Below are 26,784 nucleotides of genomic sequence, written 5' to 3' on the forward strand. Positions count from 1 at the left end.
GTCCCAATGAAAAATCACTCCCTGAACATATTTAGTGACTGCTGAGGGGTAATAAGACACCAGGACATCACCAAAATGATTGCAAACCAAGAAGAGATGCAGATTTGGCGGCAGAAGCATCTTTGATCAATAGGGAGCCGAACTGCATTTTACTGAGAGCCTCCACTTTGCCAAATCTGTTCTCAATGTTCTAAACAAGAAACAATGGCTTTCCAACAGTGGGTGTGTTTCCATCCACCCTAGTACAGGCCAGGTAGTTGGGAAAGAGTTTCATCCAAAGACAGAGAGCCTTGGCCCTACTCCCGGGTGGTAGCCAGGGAAGTGAAGGCTGCAGGGTCACATGAAGCAGCATACAATGAACATTTACCAGTCAGAGAGATGTTCATTTGAGAACAGCCAGCTAATTTGCAGCTTGATATGCTTCATATGCCAAGCGAGGTCAAACCCCAAGAGGGGTTGGATGAAGAGAACCGGCGGGAGGAACAAAATTGCAAGCAATACACGGAACCAGGTGGATAACCAAGTCAACATAAATCAGAACACCAAGAGAGGGGAAGGAGGGGGGGGGCAGTGGGGAAGGAACGAGGAGAGGGAGGGAGGAACACAGTGAAGGCTATGCAGCCAGGGAATGAAGAATGGGCTGCAATAGCTTGGGCCCCCATTTGTATCATGTACAAACTCACGAAAGAGCCGTGAGCCCCCGGGTGGATTTTGGCATTGAACAATGTGGCATCTCACAAATCGACTGCTTTGCTCTAGTGGCATCTGGATGTAGCCTTCATTTTCCTCTTTCTCCTTACTCCTCATCCCCACTCACCACTGCACTTGACACAGTAGGCAGGAGCACAGCTGGTGCAATTGCGCTTGATGGGCGTTATTTGGTCATGCCTAGTATATATGATAGAATTTCATTGCACCAAATATTGTTCAGATGAAACCCCAAAGGGCATTACACCCTTTGCAATGTTTGGACACTAATGACCACCAGGCAGTAAAGTTAGGGGACTGTCATATAGCACGGTGTTACCTGTGGCCCAAAAGAAGTCACTAACCCACTGACAGCAAAAAGGGAGTGTGTGCGCTTCTCTGGGTTGAAAAAAGTTGAGGAAATGGTTGTGACTTTTGCATAATTGATCATCATATCAATGGAATGTAGTAGGCATTCATGTCTTCTTTTGTGCCTCAGTATAAGACAGATGGTCAATAAAAGTACCATCCTGTATTTTATTTTCTTTCTTGAAGCCCAAGCGAAGCAGTGAATATGGAGGATGGTGTTCAACGCAACTAATGCAAAAAGAATGGTTGTCAACAAGGGCTACATTTGTGGATTGTTTGTCTGCAGTTGCCTTGTTGTGGTCTGCCATACAAAGGGATGATATATGATCAAAGGGTAAACATTGGAAGCACTTCATGGGTACTGAGAAGTAAGGTTTCACATCACACCTGTACACCATGACTACATTTTGCTGGGAGGACATTCCCTTCAAAGGCTACGATAATGGTGCCTGTATCTGTTCAGTTATCCTTGGGACATTCCTCAACACGTCAGACAAAATTTACAGTAGCAGTTCAAGCTTGGCCCATAGCTCCTCAACTGTTTTGCATGTAGGGTCAGTGGAAGATGAGTCCTTGGACTATATCTGAACTCCTGTGTGGGCAATGGCCATGGTATGCCACCCAAATATTCATAGGCTTGAAGTGCTGCAGATTGTACAGCAGAGGAGGCTTTAATCAATAGCAATCCATTGTATATTTTTCCTAAAGACTCAACTTCTCTAAATTTGTCTTCAATATGTTCCATAAAAAATAACAGCTTTGTCGCATTAAAAGTGTCCCAATCAGTTTAGTACATACCAAAAATCGCTTAAAATGTTTCATTCCCAGATGTCTAGCTTGTCCCTCTTCCATGGTGCAGTCAGGGCAGGGAAAGCAGTACAGTTATAAGTGGCCACATTAAGATGTCTGGACTCCTTAGCACGCATGGGGAGTTAGCAGCTCTGGCATCATCAGTGCGACCCCTGTGTTGTCAGTGGACTCAACCGAATGGGTGCTTTACAGCCCCACCACATCAGATTGGCTACTTCATTGGCTTTGAAGCGCATATAAGGGTCTACTCAGGTATGGTGCACTTAACACCGCGTGCATTAGGCACTATTTAACATGATCTTTCCCAATTACCCCCCACTACACAAAAAATTTGGAAAATGAAGGAGACTAAAAATGACTTCAGCCGAAAGGTGATATAAAGTACTTGAATATTCCTCAGAAAGGAAAGCAAAACACAGAGAATAGCCAGGTCATTGTCAAAGGGTGCCACATTTAGAAACAGAGTATGAGAAGGAAGGATAGCCAGAAATGTGAAATCGCAACACAATAAATGAACAGCATGATGCCAAGTGTTCCGGCATAACAACAAGTGCCGGCACGATGATGAAGAACAGAGGAGCAGAGAGGGCTGAGAGAGAACATCAGCCAATAGTACGCTGACTAGGATGACCCCAAGACAGGAGTGGCATCTACACAAAGAGAATGTAAGCGTGGTGCCACCCAGCCGCTGCCAGACTGCACAACAAGCCATCATACAAACTACAGCAGTGACTTATGAACTGAATTGTTTTGCTTGCACTGAAATAGTATATACCAAAGGACATTGATTATTCGAATGTTGCTATTTGCTTGCGACACACCTTTGTGAATACACAAAAGTTAAGTATTGTCAATTTAACTTACTGTAATAAATTCGATTAATATTATTTGCTTGAACTGTTTAGCAACCCCAGAAAACAGCTTCCTAGGCACCCTAATTTAGACGAGGGGTCAGGATACTACACCAAGTCCTTGTCAAGAAATTCACAGTGTCTTCTATTCTAACAAAGAGCAGGGGCTAGAGAGCTTGTGTTTTTGGCAGACTGAAGACTACAGTGAGACAGCAAAGTAGGTAAGCACATATAAAAAGGGCTTTTTGTTATATGTCCTTTCAGCTGCTAATTTTGGCTGCTGCCTACTGGGTTTACGAATCATATTAAATATGCAAAAGTACTGCTTTGTCAGGTCAATGCTGATGGAAAATTTGTGATAGGCTAACTACCACAGCAAAATGGTCAAGCCATAACCTGTGTGGCAGGGTACTGATGATCGGTAAATTAGCCATGGCAGTAGGGCCGCAAGAATCCAGTGGAATTACGTTACAAGGGTTATGGACAAAAATGAGAAAACCACCACTAAAAATAAGGATTCTTTGCAAGCATTATAACGGATGAGTCTCTGAAAGTATTTAATAATATGAAAACTGAAGAATAAAACTACTACAGATAGAAACCAAAGAAAAATTTGGAATAGGAATTAAAGTTCAGGGAGAAGAAATAAAAACTATGAGGTATGCCAAGGACTTAATTCTACCAGTAACAGCAAAGGACTTGAAACAGCAGTTGAATGGAATGGACAGTGTCTCGAGAGGAAGATATAAGATGAACATCAACAAAAGGAAAAAAAGGAAAAAAAGGATAATGGAATGTACTCACATTAAATCACGTGATGATGAGGAAATTAGATTTGGAAATGAGGCATTTAAAGTAGTAAATGAGTTTTGCTATTTGGGTAGATGATGGTCAATGTAGAGAGGATGTTATATGTAGACTGGCAATGGGGCAAGAAAATCATTTCTGAAGAAGAGAAATTTGTTAACATCGAATGTAGAGTTAAGTGTCAGGAAGTCTTTTCTGAAGGTGTTCATCTGAAGTGCAGCCTCGTATGAAAGAGAAACATGGATGATAAGCAGTTTTGACATGAAGAGAATAGAAGCCTTTGAAATATGGTGCTACAGAAGAAAGTTGAAGATTAGATGGTTAGATCAAATAACTAATGAGGAGATACTGAATAGAAGCAGGTAGAAAAGAAGTTTGTGGCACAACCTGACTAGAAGAAGAGTACAGTTGATAAGATACATATTGAGACATTGAGGATCACCAATTTAGTACTGGAGGGAAGTATAAGGGATAAAAATTGTAGAGATGCACAAGTAAGCAGAGTCAAATGAATGTAAGATGCAGTAGTCATTTGCAGATGATGAGGCTTGCACAGTATGGAGTAGCATGGAGAATAGTACCAAAAGACTACAGCTACAACAACAAAAACGACACCAGAAATTATCATGTCACTCAATGACTCAAAACTGTGTGTAGGCACTAGCATTTCCTTTTCATCATGAGTGCTGATCAACAACATCAACGTTGCTTATTTAACACTCAAGACATTGCCTTGACATTAACTAGAAAATTTTATACTCTACATCCCATGAAAGTTTTAATCATTGTATTGGTACATACAGTAACACTACCTTACAAGCTCAAAATATAAACTTGTATAAAAGGAAAAACTGTTAAAAATCATGAAGCATTTTGATTTTCTTCCTTCTCATAACAGATGGTTTCCTCTCAGGACTGGATTTTAGTGACATGAACACCACCCCAAACTTCTCCAATCAACTCCTCTATCTCTATTGCTCCAAAAGTAGGAGTGTTGTGTTCTTCTGTAGATTTTTCTATCAGCAGTGCTGGGAGTAGTATTGCAGTTCAGTAAGTACTGGTCAATATATCTGCCTTTTTGTGAAAACGTAAAATTTCTTGTACCATTGTTGCGTAATCAGAATACGACATGGATTGCCTGTAAAATACAGTAAAAGTCTTGCTAACATAAAATCTATCTGACAATAGTCAAAACTAGACTGACTTACCGAGAGTGGTGTGTCCTTATTCAGTATCACCTGAAGCAAGTGTGGAGGCAATATTGGTGGCCCTGATACTTTTTCCCATGGCTTGTTGGCTGGAATTTCCTGTGAGTACTCACCTAGTGCAAAAAATAAAAAAGGGGATGAAAGAAAAAAAATAACTTTAGCCCAAGAAGATGAGGCAATCTGTGGATATTAAATAGCTGTAATACTTACAAAATAATCATCTACCACTGCCAGAAAGAAGAAACCGATAACCCCCCCCCCCCCCCCCCCCCCACACACACACACACTGTTGATTCATTCATTCAAATTCATTTGCTCATTCATTGTGTTCTGTATGTCCCACGAGACTCTTCAGAAATGGATTGAGTCAAGATACAAATTAACATGACACAAGCACATAACATAAACTTTGTTTGTATTCTGTATTAACAATAAAATAACACTACTCTGCTTCATTTTTATGCCAGCAAAATTAATCAAGTTATTCAGAACGAAAGCTGCCACTTTGCAAAAAAAACTGCTGCTTCTTCAGTTATACTAAACAGATGATTATTTCCTATTGGCAGCTTTATGTTTACTGAAGTAGATTGCTATTTTTCAAGGAAAACAGCTATTTTACTGAATAATGCTTAAAGTACATAACTAATTCTCATGATGCTTTACAATGAACATCGTTACTTTTCAATTCTTCAGTCCAGATATTCATATAATTTACACATTGATTGGCTCATGAGGTATGTTTTGAACTTTCATCTCAAGTGATTTGGAATTCACAATTTCTTGTTTTATTTCAGATGGTAGCTTGTTGAGTAATTTTGTGCCAGAGGATGTAACTCCACTCTGAACCCTAAGACAAGGAGGCAGAGACTACATGAAAATTAGTTTCATGTCTTATTATGACTACGAACATCACATTTCAGTGGAAATGGACTTTTCTTGTCAGTGGAAAAAACCATTAAGGAATAAATACACTGGAAAATTAGTGTCACAATACCAAGATCACTTCCTTCCTCTCTCTCTCTCTCTCTCTCTCTCTCTCTCTCTCTCTCTCTGTCTGTCTGTCTGTCTGTCTGTGTGTGTGTGTGTGTGTGTGTGTGTGGGCGCGCGCGCGCTGAATACATAAATTAAACAATGGAAAATCCAGGATGAAATGTAATGTAACAATACCAGAGAAGGAAAGTTGCTACTCACCATACAGCGAAGATGCTAAGTCGCGATAGGCACAACAAAAAGATCCACACAATTAAAGCTTTCGTCCATTTAGACCTTTGTCAGCAGTACAAACACACACACACACACACACACACACACACACACACACACACACACACACACACGTAAATGCAACTTACACACACATCTGCAGTCTCAGAAACCACACTGCGAACAGCAGCACCAGTGCACGATGGGAGTGGCGACTGGGTGGGGGTAAGGAGGAGGCTGTGGCGGGGAGAGGGAGGGATAGTATGGTGGGAGTGGCGGACAGTGAAGTGTTGCGGTTTAGACGGAGGGCAGGAGAGAAGTTGCGGAGGGGGGAGGGGGTAAGTAGCGGAAGGGAGAGAAATAAAAAGAAATTAAAAGACTGGGTGTAGTGGTGAAATGACAGCTGTGTAGTGCTGGAATGGCAACAGGGAGGAGGCTGGATGAGTGAGGACAGTGACTAACGAAGGTTGAGGCCAGTAGGGTTACGGAAACGTAGGATATATTGCAGGGAAAGTTCCCACCTGCGCAATTCAGAAAAGCTGGTGTTGGTGTGAAGGATCCATATGGCACAGGCTGCGAAGCAGTCATTGAGATGAGGGATATCATGTTTGGCAGCGTGTTCAGCAACAGAGTGGTCCACTTGTTTTTTGGCCACAGTTTGTCGCTGGCCTAATTATCAGTGTTTGTGATAAAACTGTACTGCAAATAAAAATGTACTATACATAGGACGCAGCATCTATAGATGTAAAGTGCTATCTTCACAAAAACACTGTAATCAAATGTTAAGCTCTTAATAGCAGATAAACAGCAGCTACATAATAAAACTGAGGTGGGGGAGGGGGGAAACCACTTTTAAAGTAAAAGCTTTCTTACTAATTTACTCAATTAAATGTAGGTGGCATAAGCATGAGTAGCATTAAAGGATATAGTTATAATTTACAGTGAACCCAGTACACAGATAAAGTTTCCATGATGTCTTTGTCTCATGTTAAAGTATATCTTGGCACATTCCACATCCCTGAAGGTTCTTGTTCTTGATGAGATCTATGGAATTCATGAATGAATAAACGAATGAATGAATGAATGAAAGTGGACTAAGTCTCCATAAACGGAACATTACGAGGAACACTAAGAGAGAGTTTTCATCCTTTAACCAAGCAACACTTCAGAAATAAAGAATATTATGATGTAAGGGCAAAATAAATCAAACTGAATGCGTGCAGAATGAATCCAAGATCAGAAACAGATTTCAATTATTTTTTTTTAATTGTATTGTTTGATTATAGTAAATGTAAAATTGTGTTGTTTGATTATAGTAAATGTAAGCAATTTGTGTTTAAAGGCTGTTAAGAAAATGTAATTTGCTTTTTGTAGGCTATTAAGAAAATGTATGTCACTGTTTATACGCTGTTAAGAAAATGGAGTTTGCAGTAAAAGTTTCCAATTAGGTAATAAAAAAATAAATGAACTGCTCTGTCATATAATGCCATGCAACAACTGATGATATTTCAATATCGATACATCCTTGTTCCTTTCCAGTTGTGTCCTAAACGAAGTCATTGACATCTCACCAAATGAGAATTTGGTCAATAAAAAGAATGACATTTAACCAACTTTTGTGCAGAACCCGCTTCTAAGATTGCAGACATATAAAGACCCAGGCTGAAAAATCACTTCACAAGTGATGAGCACATGTATGTTTCACTACTGATTAAATCCCAGTGGCAGCCCATTCTCTTCACTGCAGCCACCACCAGCTGCTACTACCATTCTTTGTATAATCAAAATGACTCTCCAGTTAACAATCTCTCTCTCTCTCTCTCTCTCCCCTCCTCTCTCTCTCTCTCTCTCTCTCTCTCTCTCTCTCTCTCTCTCTCTCAACACATTAACATCTCTCTAAAATTTTGATACATATATTCACCTCCCCTTTAGGAATACAATCTAATGCTTCCTCTGGCATAATATTTACCCATTATATATAATAATTTTACTAATTTTTCTTATACAATAGACTTACTTTGTTGATGGTGACCAACACTTTCACTGTCCATTGCCAAAGCTTGAAAGACTTCAAAATCTGATTTCTTGACAGTCACCAAATTGTTCTTGGATCCCATAGTGTTATCTATAATACGCTGCAATGAAAGAATTGAGAAATGTTATAAAGCATCATGGTAACAAAACTTACGTTAACAAAAGACTGCACAATTATTACCCAAGTTATAGCCACAATATTTCATTTGGCATGGTGAAACAGACAAAATATAATTTGAATGTGGCACCTGCAAAACATTGTGGATGATGGAAGTGAGTGAAGTCTCTCGGGCATGCAGCCGGATGTACTGGTTACTGCAGAACAAATTTTCAAGTGTACCATGGCATCATCAAGTTACTTCTGCCGATAGACGTCTAAAGTTGGAGGAGCCAGAACTAATACACCTCAAAGCCATGTTTCAAAGAAATTGTATCAGAAAATGTTGAACATTGCCTAGAGACAAAGCATAACATGAGGTATGAAGACCTAAAAATTTAAAAAAAATACATCCCTCTTTTAGGGCTGTGTATGAAAGGAGGCCACCAAAATCCAGCTACAGAAGTAGCTAATCAAGAGGTACAACGGATTTCAAGTTAACCAAGTGTGGAACCCAGCACTGAACCTGCTCCAAATGCAGCAGATGCGGAACTCTAGGCAAAATAAAAGCAGGGCACAGAAGAGAACAGGATGAACCCCTCCATTCCAACCAGCATGTCTTCCAAAAACAATGTTTGCGTGAAAACCAACTCACATTTTTCTTACTCGACAACCTGAAAGCAGTGAATCAAGGCAGTCAAGCAGATGCTGCATTTCTTGACCTCCGAAGCACTTGCCTCAGTACCACACTCTGGCTTATTATTGAAAGTACGAGGGTCACTTCAAAAGAAATGCACACTATTTTTTTTTAAATCCATCTTTTATTCTACATGTTCGAAAGTTTACAGTGTGTAGATAAATCCTTTAGGAACAATAATTTCATTTCTCCACATAATTTCCATCCCTCTCAACTGCCTTACGCCATCTTGGAACCAGCGCCTGTGTACTCACATGGTAAAATTCTGGATCAACCTGTTGGAGCCACTGTTTGGCAGTGTGCACAAGGGAGTCATCATCTTCAAACTCTGTACCACAAAGAGAGTCTTTCAGTTTCCCAAAGAGATGATAGTCTCAAGGAGCCAGGTCAGGACTGTAAGGCGGTTGTTTCAGTGTCGTCCATCCGAGTTTTGTGATTGCTTGCATAGTTTTTTGACTGACATATGGTTGTGCATTGTCGTGCAACAGCAAAACATCCTGCTTTTGCCGATGTGGTCGAACACGACTCAGTCGAGCTTGAAGTTTCTTCAGTGTCGTCACATATGCATCAGAATTTATGGTGGTTCCACTTGGCATGATGTAGACAAGCAAGAGTCCTTCGGAATTGAAAACCACCGTATCTATAACTTTTCCAGCAGAAGGTGTGGTTTTGAATTTTTTTTTCTTGGGTGAATTTGCATAATGCCACTCCACTGATTGCCTCTTTGTCTCTGGTGAAAAATGGAGCCATGTTTCATCACTTGTGACAATTCTCCCAAGAAATTCATCTCCTCATTCTCGTACTGTTCCAAAAGTTCGCTGCATGCCGTTTTTCTTGTTTGTGAGCCACTGTCAACATTCTGGGAACCCACCTGGCACAAACCTTTTTTAACGCCAACACTTTCAGTATTCTGAAAACACTTCCTCCCCCTATCCTAATGTAGCGTGACAATTCGTTCACTGTGATGTGTCTGTAAACAGTCACCAATTCGTTAACTCTCTGCACAATGTCTGGAGTGCGTGCAGTACGAGGCCTGCCGCTGTGAGGACAATCCCCAATATTGCCGTGCCCACTTTCATCATGTAACCTGCTTGCCCACCAACTAACTGTACTGCAATCGACAGCAGCATCTCCACACACCTTTTTCAATCTCTTTTTCCCACTGTCTCGTTTTCACAGTACAGGAATTCTATGACAGCACACTGCTTCTGATGAACGTCAAGTGTAGCAGCCATCTTGAAGACATGCTGTGACAGCGCCACTCACAGGAACATGTTGAACTTAGTTTGAAAACAACCAGGCAGGATGTATCTACACACTGTAAAACTTTCACACATGCAGAATGAAAACTGTATTTTTACAAAAACAGTGTGCATTTCTTTTGGAGTGACCCTCGTGTGATCATAAGTAGTATACAGATAAATTCGTTACTCTAGTGAGGATTTCTTGGTAGGGCGGATGCTGTGTGTTATCTTGGATGGAGAGTCACTGATAGATGAAGTAACCTCAGGTGTACCCCTGGAAATGTGTTGGGATCCTTGCTGTTCATACTGTATATTAATGGTGTTGTAGATAATGTTAATAGTAACCTCAAACTTCTTGCAGATGACGCACTTACCAATAATGAGGTACTGCTTGAAAAAAAGCACCGTAAACTTGATCACATTTCAAAGTGGTATAAAGATTGGTAACTTACTTTAAAAGTTCAAAATTTCATAACTGTGCGGTTCACAAAATGAAAACAACCCTTTGAAACACTCATGTGTCCCACCCTAGAATTTTTCTGTAACGTACGTACGTACGTACGCGTGTGTGTGTGGGGGGGGGGGGGCACCCCATACCAAATAGGACTAATGGGGGATAGTGAACAGATACAAGGAAGTGCAGCAAGAATGGTTACAGGATTGTTCAACACATGGGAGAGTGTCATGAAGATGCAGAAAGAATTTAACTGACAGACACTTTGAGATAGACACTAACTATCCCATGAAAACCTACTTACAAAGTTTCTATGACTAGCTTTAAGTGATTAATCTGGGAACATATTACAACCTCCCACATAGTGATCACAAAGACAAGATAATACTAACCACAGAATGCATGGAGGCATTCAAGCAATCATCCTTCCCAGGATCCATTGTAAATGGAACAGGAGAAAGCCTTATAATTGGTACAATTGGATGTACCTTCTGCCATGCACTTCACAGTGGTTTGCAGTATGTTCATGTAGACCACCAGAAGTGTTCTATGACCACCACTGTGACTGGCTCATCGTGAGGTTAATGCACAATCTGGGAATGTGAGGGGAAAGATGGTAGGTACATACAGGTTGTTAAAAAAATGTTCCATATTTTGACAGGTGGTAGTATGGACAAGAGAAAGACAAAAACATTCAGTAAACATGGGCTTTAAAAGTCATGCCTTAAGAGCTATTAGCACTTGTTTATCGCCCCTACTGTGTGTTGTGACTCGCCGACCTTTCGCAGTTACGCGCGCCCTCTACATGCGGCGCTGTCTGCCAGCTATGCAGCAGCAGCAGCGCCACCTAAGCGGCCAGCCAGCCAGTGGCTGCTACACTTGGACTCAGTTATGATTTGACTGTTAAAGTGTACTCATGTCTTACTCTGTTTACTTGATCTGTGACTTTCATGTATTGCGTCTTCCTTGAAATATATTTTTTCAACTTGAAGTTATTACAATTGGCGATAAGGTAGTGATTTTTCTTTTCCATCATTGACCAACTTGTTTCCATGGCTACTTTACAGCAACTATTGCAAGGTCTCATAGAACAGCAAACGCGGCTCTCAAATGCGATTCATGATTTCGTCGTGGCATCAAATGCGGGGCATCTCTCGTCGTCGTCTCTACCTACTTTTCCTCCTTACAACGAGACGGTGGAAGACTGGTCTGATTATGAAGAACATCTTCGAAAGCACTTCTTGGCATTTCATGTCGCGGACGAACAAACATGAAAGTCTCTGTTCCTTTCACGGATTTCACCTCAAATGTATCGGTTGTTGTCGCAATTGGCTCCTTTGAAAGATCCTGCGTCTTTGTCCTTTGCTGAAATGTGCTCACTTCTGTCCGTCTATTTTCAAAAGCAAACGCATGTGGTAGCCTCTCGTGTTGCCTTTTATCGTTGTCAAAAACAACCGAATCAATCCTACTGCGCTTGGGCTGCTGAACTTCACGGCCTCAGTAGAAAGTGTCAATTTGTTACTGAAATTCACAAAGAATCCTACGTCAATTCCATGGTACGGGATGCTATTATCCGATCGTCACCCAACAAAGAAGTTAAGCAACGTGCCCTTCAGTTGGCAAATCCGACTCTAGATGAAGTCCTATCCATCGTTCAGTCTTTTGAAATTTCTCGCACCACTGGAGCGCAAATAGAAGCTTGGGGCGATGTCGGGGAAATACAATCTCTGTGCGATGTTGACGAAGCGTGTGGCATGTCCCCGTTGGCCGATGTGGCTGAAGTACGCTCCCAAGCGCACCCTCGGCCTAACCGTAAACAAACCTCTAAGAAACTGCAGCAAAAACCATGGCAACTTCCTTCATGTCTGCGGTGTTTTACGAAACATTTACGAAACATTCACGAAAAGACTGTCCACAATGTTGGGCAGTGTGTCACAAATGCAAAAAAAGGGTCATATGTCATCTGTTTGCAAATCCGACCACATAAATGATGTTCATGAACATGACACTGATTCTGATCCTGTGTTGTCTGTCAATTGTACTTCTTCCCTTTCAGGAAAGTTATTCCTCACTGTCCAAATACTTGGTCCAGATGTCCGCATGCAGGTGGATACTGGTTCTCCTGCCACTATCATCAATTCTCAGACATATCTTCAGTTGGGTTCTCCAATCCTGTCACCTGTCACTAGGCAATTACGTACTTACAATAAACAGAAGATTTCTCTCTTGAGACAATTTGATGCCGAGGTATCTTACAAATCTGACGTTCGCACTGATCCCATATTTATGGTTGACCATAGTAACGCGGAGAATCTTTTTGGTTTCGATGCCTTTCATGTTTTTGGGTTCTCCATAGATGACTCTGTCAATATTGTCTCTGATGCTATTCCTTATGCTCAATTGGATTCCTTGTCGACGACATTTTTGTCCCTTTTTTCTCCTGGGTTAGGCCGTGCAAATGACTTTGAAGCTCATATCACGCTCAAACCCACTGCTCGGCCTAAGTTTTTTCAGGCTCTGCCCATTCCTGTGGCCCTTCGTGATCAGGTCAAACGGGAGCTGGATCGTCTCACTGCTTCAGGGGTCTTGCTTCCTGTCACTTCCAATGAGTGGTCCTCTCCTGTTGTTGTTGCTAAGCCAAATGGTGATATTCGTCTCTGTGGCGATTTCAAATCCACTGTAAATGCTCAATGCCTTATCGACACTTACCCTATGCCTCGACCTGAAGAATTGTTCACTAAACTTGCTGGAGGCCAGTATTTTTCTAAACTTGACCTGTCAGAAGCTTATCATCAACTTCCTCTTGACACTGCTTCCCGGCAGTTTTTGGTCCTTAACACGCCTTTCAGCCTCTATCAATACCAACGATTGCCATTTGGGGTTGCCAGCGCCCCTGCTCTCTTTCAGCGATTCTTGGAACAATTATTGCTAACTGTCCCTGGGTGTATAAATTACCAGGACGACATTGTTGTCACTGGCTCCACCACTGACGAACATCTTCAACATCTCCGCACACTTTTTCATGTCTTACGATGGTATTCGTCCGCTTCAGCACACTGTCGCTGCGATCGATGCCCTTCCTCGCCCTACATCTGTTAAGGAACTGCAGGCCTCTTGGGGAAAATAGCATTCTATCACAAGTTTTTACCGTCTGCTGCTTTGGTGGCTCAGCCGTTGCATCGCCTGTTGCATAAAAACGTGCCTTTTCACTGGTCTGCGTCATGCGATGCGGCTTTCCAGAAATTGAAGACTATGCTGAAACAGGCCCCGTGCCTGGCTACTTATTGACCAAGGCAACATCTTGTTCTTGCCACTGACGCCTCTCAATATGGGGTCAGTGCAGTCCTTGTGCACCGTTTTTCTGATGGTTCTGAACAACCCATTGCTTATGCCTCCAAAACGCTCACGGATGCCCAACAAAAGTATTCTCAAATTGAGAAAGAAGCTTTGGCCATTATTTATGTTCTTCATAAGTTTCGAGTTTTTCTCTAGGGATCCAAATTTCATCTTGTTACGGATCACAAACCACTTGTTTCCTTGTTTCATCCATCAACGACACTTCCCGATAAGGCTGCACACCGCCTCCTGCGTTGGGCTCTTTACTTGTCTCGTTTGAATTGTGAGATTCATTTCCGGCCGACGGCTAAACATGCAAATGCTGATGCACTGTCTCTCCTTCCCATGGGTCCTGATCTGGCATTCGATAGGAACGAACTTTTGTGCTTCCACCTGGATGTTGCCGAGCAGTGGGTTGTGGATGGGTTCCCCATCAACGGCGAAAGGCTGGCAGCTGCTACAGGTTCTGACCCTACCCTCTCATGGGTTTTATGCTGTATTCAGAAGGTTTGGCCAGATCGTCCGTCCGCTAAGACTTCTCATCCGTTGCGGAACTACTACGCTTTGCGTTACCGCCTCTCAGCTAGGGATGGTGTTATCCTCCTTTCCACCGAAAATGCTTTGCCGCGTATTGTGGTACCTGCGTCTTTGCGTGCTTCGGTCTTGTGCCTCCTTCACCAAGGGCACTGGGATGTCTCTCGCACAAAATCTCTGGGGCGCTGTCATGTGTACTGGCCCGGCATCGACTCTGAAATCGCCCACATGGTCGCTGCCTGCGGCCCTCGTGAGTCACAGGCCTCCGCCCCGAAGTCATCTTTATCAGCGTGGCCTTCGCTTGAGAAGCCCTGGGAGCGTATTCATGCTGACTTCGCAGGACCTTTTTTAGGTACTTATTGGCTTCTCGTTATTGATGCCTACCCTAACTTCCATTTCATTGTCTGTTGCACGTCGCCTACCACTGCGGCAACTACCAATGCTCTAGCTCGCATTTTCTCTTTGGAAGGCCTTCCCTCTACTCTTGTTACTGATAATGGTCCGCAATTAGCCTCTACCAATTTTGCGGATTTTTGTGCATCACAGCGTCATGCATGTCACGAACGGCCCCTCCGTTCCATCCACAGTCAAACGGTGAGGCTGAACGACTGGTCCGCACATTTAAGACTCAGATGAGGAAACTCCTGACTTCTTCTGCTGATGATGCGCTTCTCCAATTTCTGGCTTCTTACCGTTTCATCCCCCATGGGTGACCACAGCCCGGCTGAGCTCTCACATGGCCGACAGCCTCGCACGCTACTACTTCTTCTGCGGCCTTCCACCTCACAGCCGCGGGTGCCTTCGCTTGGCCCTTGTATGGGTACGGGGATAGGGCAGGCGGCCAAAATGGAGTCCTGGCTGCATCTTACGACACCGTGGCCAACACCTGTATGAAATCCAGATGGGCATGGGTGTTGCAGTGAATCATTCGGACCAACTTCGGCCTCGTGTGCCGGCAACGCCTGTTCCGGATGCCACTACACGACCGTCAGTTCTACCTGATGCTCGGGATACTGGAATCTCTCATTACTAACAATACAGTCCTCTCACCATCATATCGGTGGCAGCACAAGAACTAACGCCACCAGAAGATGTGCCCATGCAGGAACCAGATGACCATCTGTCGGAGCAACTCTACTCGCCTCCTTCTCCTACGGACGTGGACACATCGCCCATGTCTCCTGTTATAGCAACCGGACTTGCCGCAATGGGCAGATTGGTGCACGGGGCCCCAGCAGATTCGACCCCTAGGGCTCCTCTTATCTCGACCCGTTATCATCGGGGACACTTCCGTCCGTACGGGAAGCCTCCTCCTCGAGACTTTACAGCCAGTCAAACAACACCTATGGATGTTAGCAGTCTACAGGTTACCTCCATCAAGACCTGTGCAAAAAATTCAAAGAGGGGTAAAGTGTTGTGACTCGCTGATCTTTCAAAGTGTCGCCGCGCAGTTACGCACATCCTCTACATGGTGCGCTGTCTGCCAGCCATGCGGCAGCAGCGCCACCTAAGCGGCCAGCAAGCCAGCGGCCGCTAGACCCGGACTCAGTTATGATTTGACTGTTAAAGTGTACACACGTCTTACTCTGTTTACTTGATCTGTGACTTTCATGTATTGCTTCTTCCTTGAAATATATTTGTTCAACTTGAAGTTATTACACTGTGATAAACAAATCTATCTTCTACTTTGCTATTATGAATGAATTACAGAATGCAGTAAACAAATGAGAACACATTCCTCTGTTATTGTCCATTGATGCAGCAGCTTGCAGTACATACCTGTTAGTATTGTTATGGTAAACCTCATTACCAGTTCTGGGTAAGTGGACTGCATACATTAGATCTAGTGGAACAAGTTTGTGTATTAAGTTCCTGAAATGCTTTTACAATGAAATTTCTTCTTCGTACATACCAGCATAATGGATACCTATCATTCCACATATAAAATGGCAGACATGATCCTCTATTATGGTCTGGCAAATGGAAGCAACAGCTGTCATTTCCCATGTAGAATAATATGTTTCCATTATGCTAGTAGAGGGAGACCAAGAGATGAATACACTAAACAGATTCAGAAGGATGTAGGTTGCAGTAGGTACTGGGAGATGAAGAACCTTGCACATGATAGAGTAGCATGGAGAGCTGCATCAAACCAGTCTCTGGACTGAAGACCACAACAACAATATGCTAATATAGACTCCCACTTATATTAATGTTTCCCGTCCCTCAATTGTGATGTCATTTCCGTGTCAATGAACGCCAGTGCTCCAGTTATCCAAGTAGAAAGGTTATGTTTGACAAATGATAAAAAGCATTTAATATATGTACAGATATTTGTGGGAATCTCACCGTAAATAATGCAAATGTGAGGAAACAAGACACTTTGACAGTGAGAAAATCTTTGACGATTTCAGTTTGCCTCAAACAATTGCCGAGTGTAGACGTGTATCTATGTATGTCCATGCTACCAATAAAGTGCATGTTAATAGCATTTATATGCTCTCTGCATTTACCTGCGTGCATTCCCACAGTGGTGACCCAACAATGAACAGTGTAGCTACTTCAACATAATTAGTATAACATCATTGGCTTGTGTTCGCTTTGACAATGGAAACGTCCCACGATCACCACCTTTACAAACAACTTGGACAATACAGTGATGCCTGCAGTGATTTGCATAATTTTTCCACCGCCCATACCAGTCTACATTGTGTGTGAAAAATGAAAGTGACATTCTACCATATTGGACAGTTGGCTACAACACTGCACATAGGTATAAACAATGTGTAATAACTCCTGAGCATCTCACTGATTTTGGTGATGAGTGCAATCTTTTCTCCCAACAACAAGACAATGTTCCAAAGATTACTTCAGGCCAACAAAGCAGCACATTGTTTGATTTTACTGGCCCGGCCGCATTGGGCTCAACCCAGCTGAATCCATTTGCAACCTCATGTGGGGCATAGATGACAGGACCACGTGAGAAGATTCTCTGTTTGACATCCATGCTGTGCATGGTCCCAGAGATCTCATACACTGCTGCCTTCAGACCACACGACTCAGCATATCAACAACAAAAGGCATCTCTGTACTTCAATCACCTCATCTCATAACAGATACTACACTTTAGACGCCACAGCTCGTAAAACTGCTGCCACAGATACAGGTGGCAACATTCTCACATTAAAACAAAATGATGGAACACAAATTATTTCAGGCTGACAGACATTTTGCTATTCTACAGTACTGACAATACACAAACATACCAGGCAACAATGACACTGTCTGCAGCCGTTATCAGCTGACATGATTCAACCAATTCCATGCGCTCATCAGATTGACATTAGCACTTGCCGGGAAGGTGCTGATCAACTGCGACAACCACACCCATGGCAAATAACAACATTCCTGACGAAGGTGCAGTGACATGATCTCGGCTATGTTGGTTTCTTGTTCGCTTCAGTAGATGAGCAAGCAACTGCTCCACACACTGCCACCATTCAAATACTAGATGCAATCTCAGTCACAGTGCACAATAAAGATGCCGACAGATTGGAGATGTGGGTCTGATTAGTTTTGTACCATCTCTGACTGACAGCAGTAGACTGTACATGTTAAAATACTCAATGAATCAATACCTCCTGATCAATATCAGCTCGGAAGTGAGCACCATTCCCAGAGAGAACCCACCAACGGAGCCTACAATGCTAGCTGCTCAACTACACACCACAAAATAATACTCATATCAACCAATTCACAACTGCCACATACATCGTGCACCTCAGTCTACACGAGAAATTCCCATGGCAGTTTTTGGTTGCAGATGTTTGAGAACTAATCTTGGGCACGGATTTTTTCTGACACTTTCTTCTCTCCCCAGATCTGACAACCCTTAAGCAAACCAGTAGCTGAGAATCAGTACCCGGCAGTTTACCATTACATCGACAGGCAGTTCCAGAGGAGACTATTCTGGCGGCACACACCTTGCCGTTGGCAGATGACACAGATGTACAGTTGGGGAACACTACATTGCAAAACTCTCACAAGGTACTAGACACGCATTGTGCATAAGATTCATACTAAGCCAAGTACACCGTTCCACCACAATGGATGCAGACTACAAGCAGCTAAACAACCCTACAAGCAGCTAAACAACCAAAACGGCTGATATAGGCAATGTTCGGACGGACAACACCACTCAACGTCAGTCTGGAGTATGGAAGAGCATCAAACACTTCAAACATTGACACTATGTTCATGCGCAACAATTCCAGCTCAATGACATAAGCACGAAACTGATAGACAACTCTGTTGTAGTTGAAGGACAGCATGAGGAATGGCAGGTTGAAAACTGTTTTATTTCCAGACAGTTCACTCAGCACTACAAACTTTCCAGCAACATCAAACTTACGGTGATCACATCTTGGTTATTGTACGAGGGTTTCATACGTCATGGTTCATAGGAAACAACACCTGCCTACAAGTTGTTGATACCACACCCACTATTCAATCACCCTTACAGCCCAGCAGCTCCCCCACTGTAACTTTATACTATCAACGCAGATCAGCACACTCACCATCACTGTCCCCAGCCAGCTTCACCCCCTGTTCCAGCACTTATCACATGTGTCAAGTCAGGCAAATATCACAATATTTTATTCCTTTTCTTCTCGTCTTGCCAAGAAATGGCCTAGTTGTGCCCTGTACAGCAGCTAGCCACAGCACAGATGGTCACTAAACTTTCAAAGAATTATAACAAGGAAAAATTACAGCATACAATTAAAAGCCCGAGAAATTCCTGATAGTTCATATGTAAGAGCCCACCACTGCTAGGACATAAACAGGCAGATAGCTGCCTGAGGCAAAACATATATTTTGTTGGCTTGTGTGCACAGTTTGGTTCATTATCTATTTTGGTACAGATTCCAGCGAGTACGTATTGTGAAATCCAATATAATGTTTATCAACATGTTGCACAAATCAGCATTAACTTGACTTTCTTTCCTTTTATCTTCTTAACTTATCTTTAGTGTAATCCCATGTCTCCTCCCCTAAATCTTTGTATATCCCCTCCTTCCCAAGATATGTATATCTCCTGCATCCCTTTCCCTCTGTACATCTTTCCTCTTATCCCTCACTTGGTCATTAATTTTTTACTTGTATGTGCAACTTTCAAAATGACCTTAAGTTTTTCTTTCTGATCATGATATGCTGCAGCAGTCATATTCAGTTTATTTTAGCAACTATCCCAATAACCACACAGACAGTTGAATCTAAATGTCAATCATTGCTCCCCACTGTTATTTACGCTTTTACTTGGGGCGTTAAAAATGATCGGGACTAAATTTTTTTGTGTTTACAAGAACCATTTACTTGATAAAGCAACACAGGTTATATTATAGGTATGCCATATGCGATTCTGCCATTGTTCTGGCAGCTTCCGTATTTACATAGCGAACCATTCTCTGGGTGTACCCTGGTGCTACTAGAGGACGACTGCATGAAGTTCATCATTGGTGGTGAACTACTTACCCTGCATAACCTCTTTCATTGTGTCAAATAAGGCACATAGGCTAGGAGCCAGATCCAGCAAATATGGAGGATGTGGGCATGCATTGTAATGTTGGAGAAGAATACCACAGTCCCATTTTCTGTAGCGGCATTGTTGAATGCGCCGGTGGAGTTGGTGCAGTGAACTGCAGTACTGCTCACTGTCATGAGTTATACTGGGAGGGAGCTAATCCACCAGCTGTGTCCCTTCCTCATGCCCGAACACAGTTGCCATTTGTTTCTGCATTAGTAGTCTCAGCCATGACTTCTTGGGACGATGGCTCCCAGTATGCTTTCATTCCATAGACTGGTGTTTCTTTTCTAGAGTCTCATGGAAGAACCACAACTCAGCAATGGTCACCAGATGATGGCTCTGCACTGTACTGTTGCACCCACTGTTGACACATCTGCACATGCTTCTGTTTCTGCACAATGGTGAGGGAATGAGGCACCCATTGTGCACTCACCTTCTTCTTCTTCTTCTTCTTCTTCTTCAAATCCTTACGGATGAGAGTGTGGAGCCCCAAGATAGACCTGCTGCCTTCTCTAGTTCATCAAATGTATTCACCTGTCATTGACAAGCTTGGCATTGTATGGTTTTGTGTGCAGTTGCTGGATACCAAGTGCTTTTGTATTTTTCAGCACAGTCCCTGCCATCTCTGAATTCTAATACCCAACAAAACACGAATCTGTTTTCCAAGATATGGTTACTAACCTCTTGTGGATGCCTGAAGCAGTCACTCTTTCCGTCCAAAGAAACCAGACTGTTAACTGTTGCCCACGCTTGTCTGCTTCCATGTTGTCTTATCGATGTCCATCACTCGCAAGCCAGAACAAAAGCTGCTGCAATGTGCCACATATGGGAAGCAACAACACCATCTGGTGGTGGTAGACAGTACTACAGTCCATCTTCATGCATACATTGACACACACATTTCAAATTGCTACTTTGAAGGAGTTATACGGGGAGTGCCAATCAATACCGAATCAAATATTCTTCCCTCCTACTTTTTGGTTCATTCTCAATATTTTAATCATGAGTTTTATACTCTCACATCCATTAATTATAAGCACTATATATTTTTCTCAACCTTACACTAGTTGTTTCAGTTCTGGTGATTGTCACACAGGTCATTTCTTCCTGTTCACATCATTTACTTCTAACTGTTGATTTTTAATGTCACTGCAGCTGCTAAGTGATAACGTCCAGCTAATTAAATTTATGCAGTTAATATGGCATATTTCTCACACACTGAAACAATATAATTTACAAAGAAACTGCAGAAATGAATTTACTTCTTACCACTCCAGGATCATGTTTCCATTCACCATCCACGAGGAACTTGTACTGATGTTCTCCTTCAGGGAGATCAATTATTGTAACAAAATCACCATGGCTGTAAAGCACCAAAGGCAAAAGTTAATTCAAAGAGAAAGTAACACGAACCATGATGCATACAGCATTTAACAGTGAATTATGTACAAGAGAAAACTATAAAATTATAAGTACACATAATGGCTGATCAGTACACAACCCTCATGAACCTGAGTGCAGATACACAGGAAAGCCATCTACAATGGGGATATACAGTACGCAGTGCTGAACATATTCCTCAACATGACAAAAGACATCTACTATACCACACACTTCATCTTATCCTCCCACCCAGTACTTGCCTCTCTAAACTGCAAAGATGGGAACTTGCTCTTCAACATATCCTTTGATGCCACTACCAAACTAGGCTTAATTCTCATTTTTTCCTTTTTTATTAGTAGCAATTAATCAATTATTTAATCTATTTCTTTTTTTTTACTTTTTTATCTTTATCTCTTCCTCTCCAGTTTTTGGTCTCCCCCATCTTCTTTTCCACTTTCTTCTTAGTTCTTAATTGCAATATCCATTCCACTTCTGTTTCCTCTTCCATGTAACTCATTTTTACTTCTCACTCACTCAGTACTTCTACCCTCTCTGGAACACGGGTGGTACAGTGCTTCCTAATGTGCCATCTTCATTATCCTAATCTCTCTGACTCCCCCCCCCCCCCCCCCCCCTCCCAATTTCACCTCTGTCACCCGTAATTGTCACAACAGGTGGGTCACTCCCAACCACAAGACTGAGTGACCTGGTCTTCCTTTCCTGTCTTGACTAACCTATCCCACTTTCCTCCCTGAGAAAGTAACCAGTAACTCCAAAACCTAGGTATTGTTTTACTTCTAACTTTAAATGAGTCATAGGCAATATTTGGAATTTTGGCCCCCTGGAAGAAAGTACTGGCTATCTGTAACGTCTCCATGTTAAATTTTTTCAAGTGGATTTTCCTTTCGATACAATGATACACTATCTACTACATCCAGGCAAACTTCAAAACCAAGATTTTCTTAACATCTTTCTAGTAAAGCAAAATGCACAACCTTGTTAAAATAAAATTTAGCAAGAACAGCAACTTCATTTGTTACTTTAACAACTTTATTCACTTTGCACGTATCTTCACTGCTTTCTAGGATGGCTCTCATACAACCTTCTTAAAATCTTTCGTATCTCACTTGCGCTGCTCGAGTTTGGTACCTGTCCATGTGCAAAGAGCTATATGAAATTCTGGCTCATTAGCATAAGGAGAAGACTTGCCCCTGGATCCTCCAATCAAAAAATACAAAAAATAAAATAAAAAAATTACTTGACAAAATATTATTTTTACATGAAAGAAAAGTAAGATACATGAGATAGATGACGTACCCTCAGAGTTCAAGAAGAATGTAATAATCACAATTCCAAAGACAGCAGGTGAAGACAGGTATGAATAGTAATAAGTAATAATTGCAAAATACTGACTCAAATTATTTACAGAAGAATGGAAAAACAGACAGATGTCAAACTTGGGTAAGATCAGTTTGGGTTGCAGAGAAAAGTATGAACATGAGAGGCAATGCTGACCTCCATCATTTATTTCAGAAGATAATCTGACAATAGGCAAACATATGTTTCGAGAAAAAACTTTTGACAATGTTTGACACTCCTCGGTATTTTAAAAGTAGCAAAAAAAGTGGGAATCAAAAGGCTACTTGCAACTTAAACAGAAACCAGACTGCAGTCACAGGAGTTGAAGGACATGAAAGGGAAGCAATGGTTGAGGTGGGAGTGAGACAAGGTTATAGCCCACCCCCAATGTTGTTCAAACTGTACATTGAGTAAGCAGTAAAAGAAACCAAGGAAAAAAGGAATAAAAACTTTAAAGGTTATCAGTGAAGATGTAAGCCTGTCAGAGACAGCAAAGAACTTGGAAGAGAAGCTGAATGTTATGGATAGCGTCTTCAAAAGAGGTTATAAGATGAACAACAACAAAACAAGGGAAATAGACAGTAATCAAATTAAATCCAATAAAGATGAAGGAATTAGATTATGAAGTGACACACTAAAAGAAGTAAATGAGTTTTGTTATTTGGGCAGAAAAATAATTGATAATGATTGAAGTAGAGAGAATATAAAATTATGCTGACTGGCTATAGTATGAAAAAGTTTTTTCAGAGATGAAGGGCTTGCAGAGGATAGATTCGCAAGGAGCGAGCTGCATCAAACCAGTCATTGGACTGAGGATCATAACAGAAAACAATAGAAAATTAGTTTATTATTTAGAGTAAGCAGGTTATTTGTCTCAGTTTCCTTGATGATAAGCATTCCATTACACAGATTCCATTGGTCATGGACAGCTGAAGATATTAAAAGGCTTCCAGTAGGAATCGATCAAGCCACAGAAATTCTCAATAATGGTACTGAACTGTTTCTTACAGAACACTACCTCTTTTTAAAAAAATAAAAATAAGAAGCAGATTTGCCTTGGAGTAACTTGTCCCTTAAGGCAGATCCTATGTATTGGTATGACCTATGAGGAATTCGTGAATGATCTACATACAGTAGATGTACTAAAAGCTGGAAATGATCTGGCTGAGAAAAGCACCAAACTCATAGTGGGCTGTAAAACATTTGTTATACTCAACAAGAAATAGAAATAGTATGTGTTTCATGACAATCTGAGTATCATAAGAATTTTCAATGGCATAAATATGAGTCTTAAACAAAGGCCAAGGATTTTTTTTTTTTTTTTTTATTTAAGTTGGTTTCCGTTTCAGAGTTACCTTACTAACTTTGTACATAGTGCTGTATAAATTGTGATATTAACATTAATACCACAGTATTAATCATTAACTTGAAAATAAACAATGTAGGGAAACAGATTGCTACTTACTGTAAAGAAGACATGTTAAGTTGCGGACAGGCGCAATTAAAAGGCACTTACACAAAGCTTTCAGCTACAGCCTTCATCAACAAAAGAGAAACACACACCATTTATACATACAAGCAAGCACATCACCCCCCCCCCCCCCCCCCCACACACACACACACACACAACAGCCAACTCCAGCAGATCAGGCTAGAATGCAACTATCATGTATGATGGCAGTAGCAGACCAGAAGGGGGTGGGGATGAGAAATGATATTGTAGTGCACAGGTGGGGGGATGGAGGCATGCTATCTGCCGGAGTGTGCTGGGACTAGAACACCAACAGGTGTAGCATCAGGAGGTTGTGTGGCAGAGAGGTGGGGAAAAAAGGAGAACAAAGGAGACTAGCGGGAAAAGATAAGTGCGTGGGTGTTAGCAGAGGGTGGCCAAACAAAGAGGCTGGGAGATGAGAAGGGGGATCGCTTCTCCCATGTGTGTGTGGGGGGGGCTTTATTCCTAAATAATTTGTAATTCTCAATCAGAACTTTCTGTACTTAATTAAAATACAAGTAACACAAGACGAAAACTAAAATAACTACATGGGGAAATATGACTGGCTGATCACTTGCAAAGAACATGGACGTCCTAGTCACTCTAATCACACATTAAAAATGTCTCCCTAAAAAATTAGGGGCTGGTTTGGACATTTCACACCACCTTAAAAGTTGTATAACATTTGTTTTGTCATCAGTTAAAATATGAGGCAAATCTATCAACAAATGACCTGCTGTCCTCTAGTCTGAATATAAAAGATACACTACTAAAATCTGAGTCCCCATGATCTGTATGCTACAAGCACTAAACAATGGAGAGTTCTCTTGCCGTAGCAAGGAGCCAAGGGTCTTAGGGCTGTGTCCTACACAAAGACGAGTGAAAAGGACCTCATCCTGCTTGCATAAAAGGAAGGAAGTATGCTGCAGCTAAGCTGTGGACTTCGCCAGCTGTAACTTATCGTCTGTCAGTTCCAGCCACTCTTCTTCCCATTGATGCATGACTGTTCCTCAATAGTGAGATGATAGCATATAGTGGGATGGCACAGAATTATGACAGAGATAACACAGATATTTAAGGGAAATGTTCTTGTGACACTACATGCAAAATGGATGATGGGAAACTCAACATAACTGAGTTTTTATTGTATTAACATACAGATTTTCAAACAAACAATGAACTGGACATATAAGATTAAAACAGTTATTATTATTATTATTATTATTATTATTATTATTTCTCTTTCCTGTCTCAGACGTTATGTCTGGTTATTATTATTATTATTATTATCTTCACTTTCTCAGATGTTAAGTCCGGTTAAAAATGGAGTGACGCGGACCTTGATCAAGCGTCACTTACTTTTAACTGTACGGTATGTGTTATATTGCATTTAGGAACTTTCGGGTAATTGAACATGTACCAATAATTACGGATTTCTGTAGCTGTATATATAAGTTTGGATGTAGCTGTATTGCATTGATGTACTGGTGGATATTGTGTGGTATGACTCCTGTAGTTGATAGTATAATTGGTATGATGTCAACTTTATGCTGATGCCACATGTCTTTGACTTCCTCAGCCAGTTGGATGTATTTTTCAATTTTTTCTCCTGTTTTCTTTTGTATATTTGTTGTATTGGGTATGGATATTTCGATTAGTTGTGTTAATTTCTTCTTTTTATTGGTGAGTATGATGTCAGGTTTGTTATGTGGCGTTGTTTTATCTGTTATAATGGTTCTGTTCCAGTATAATTTGTATTCATCATTCTCCAGTACATTTTGTGGTGTATACTTGTATGTAGGAATGTGTTGTTTTAAAAGTTTATGTTGTAAGGCAAGCTGTTGATGTATTATTTTTGCGACTTTGCATGTCTTCTGGGGTATTCTGTATTTGGTAGTATTGTACATCCGCTTGTGATGTGATCTACTGTTTCTATTTGTTGTTTACAAAGTCTGCATTTATCCATTGTGGTATTGGGATCTTTAATAATATGCTTGCTGTAATACCTGGTGTTTATTGTTTGATCCTGTATTGCAATCATGAATCCTTCTGTCTCACTGTATATATTGCCTTTTCTTAGCCATGTGTTGGATGCGTCTTGATCGATGTGTGGCTGTGTTAGATGATACGGGTGCTTGCCATGTAGTGTTTTCATTTTCCAATTTACTTTCTCCATGTCTGTTGATGTTATGTGATCTAAAGGGTTGTAGAACTGGTTATGAAATTGCAGTGGTGTAGCCGATGTATTTATATGAGTGATTGCCTTATGTATTTTGCTAGTTTCTGCTCGTTCTAGAAAGAATTTTCTTAAATTGTCTACCTGTCCATAATGTAGGTTTTTTATGTCGATAAATCCCCTTCCTCCTTCCTTTCTGCTTAATGTGAATCTTTCTGTTGCTGAATGTATGTGATGTATTCTATATTTGTGGCATTGTGATCGTGTAAGTGTATTGAGTGCTTCTAGGTCTGTGTTACTCCATTTCACTACTCCAAATGAGTAGGTCAATATTGGTATAGCATAGGTATTTATAGCTTTTGTCTTGTTTCTTGCTGTCAATTCTGTTTTCAGTATTTTTGTTAGTCTTTGTCTACATTTTTCTTTTAGCTCTTCCTTAATATTTCTATCATCTATTCC

General features: G+C 41.4%; 1 protein-coding gene across 1 annotated transcript in view; it reads right to left on the reverse strand.

The window, feature by feature from the left end:
* LOC124619350 (5'-AMP-activated protein kinase subunit beta-1) overlaps window positions 1–26,784 on the reverse strand; it is a 67,007-nt gene that overhangs the window by 10,123 nt on the left and 30,100 nt on the right. Inside the window, exons 4-6 of the mRNA XM_047145670.1 lie at window positions 21,185–21,278; window positions 7,953–8,070; window positions 4,733–4,845 (exon numbers count right to left, since the gene is read on the reverse strand). Coding sequence (XP_047001626.1) covers window positions 4,733–4,845; window positions 7,953–8,070; window positions 21,185–21,278 — 325 coding nt within the window. The remainder of the gene's footprint in view (window positions 1–4,732; window positions 4,846–7,952; window positions 8,071–21,184; window positions 21,279–26,784) is intronic.

Source organism: Schistocerca americana, chromosome 6 (genome assembly GCF_021461395.2).
Source record: "Schistocerca americana isolate TAMUIC-IGC-003095 chromosome 6, iqSchAmer2.1, whole genome shotgun sequence".
NCBI lineage: Eukaryota > Metazoa > Arthropoda > Insecta > Orthoptera > Acrididae > Schistocerca > Schistocerca americana.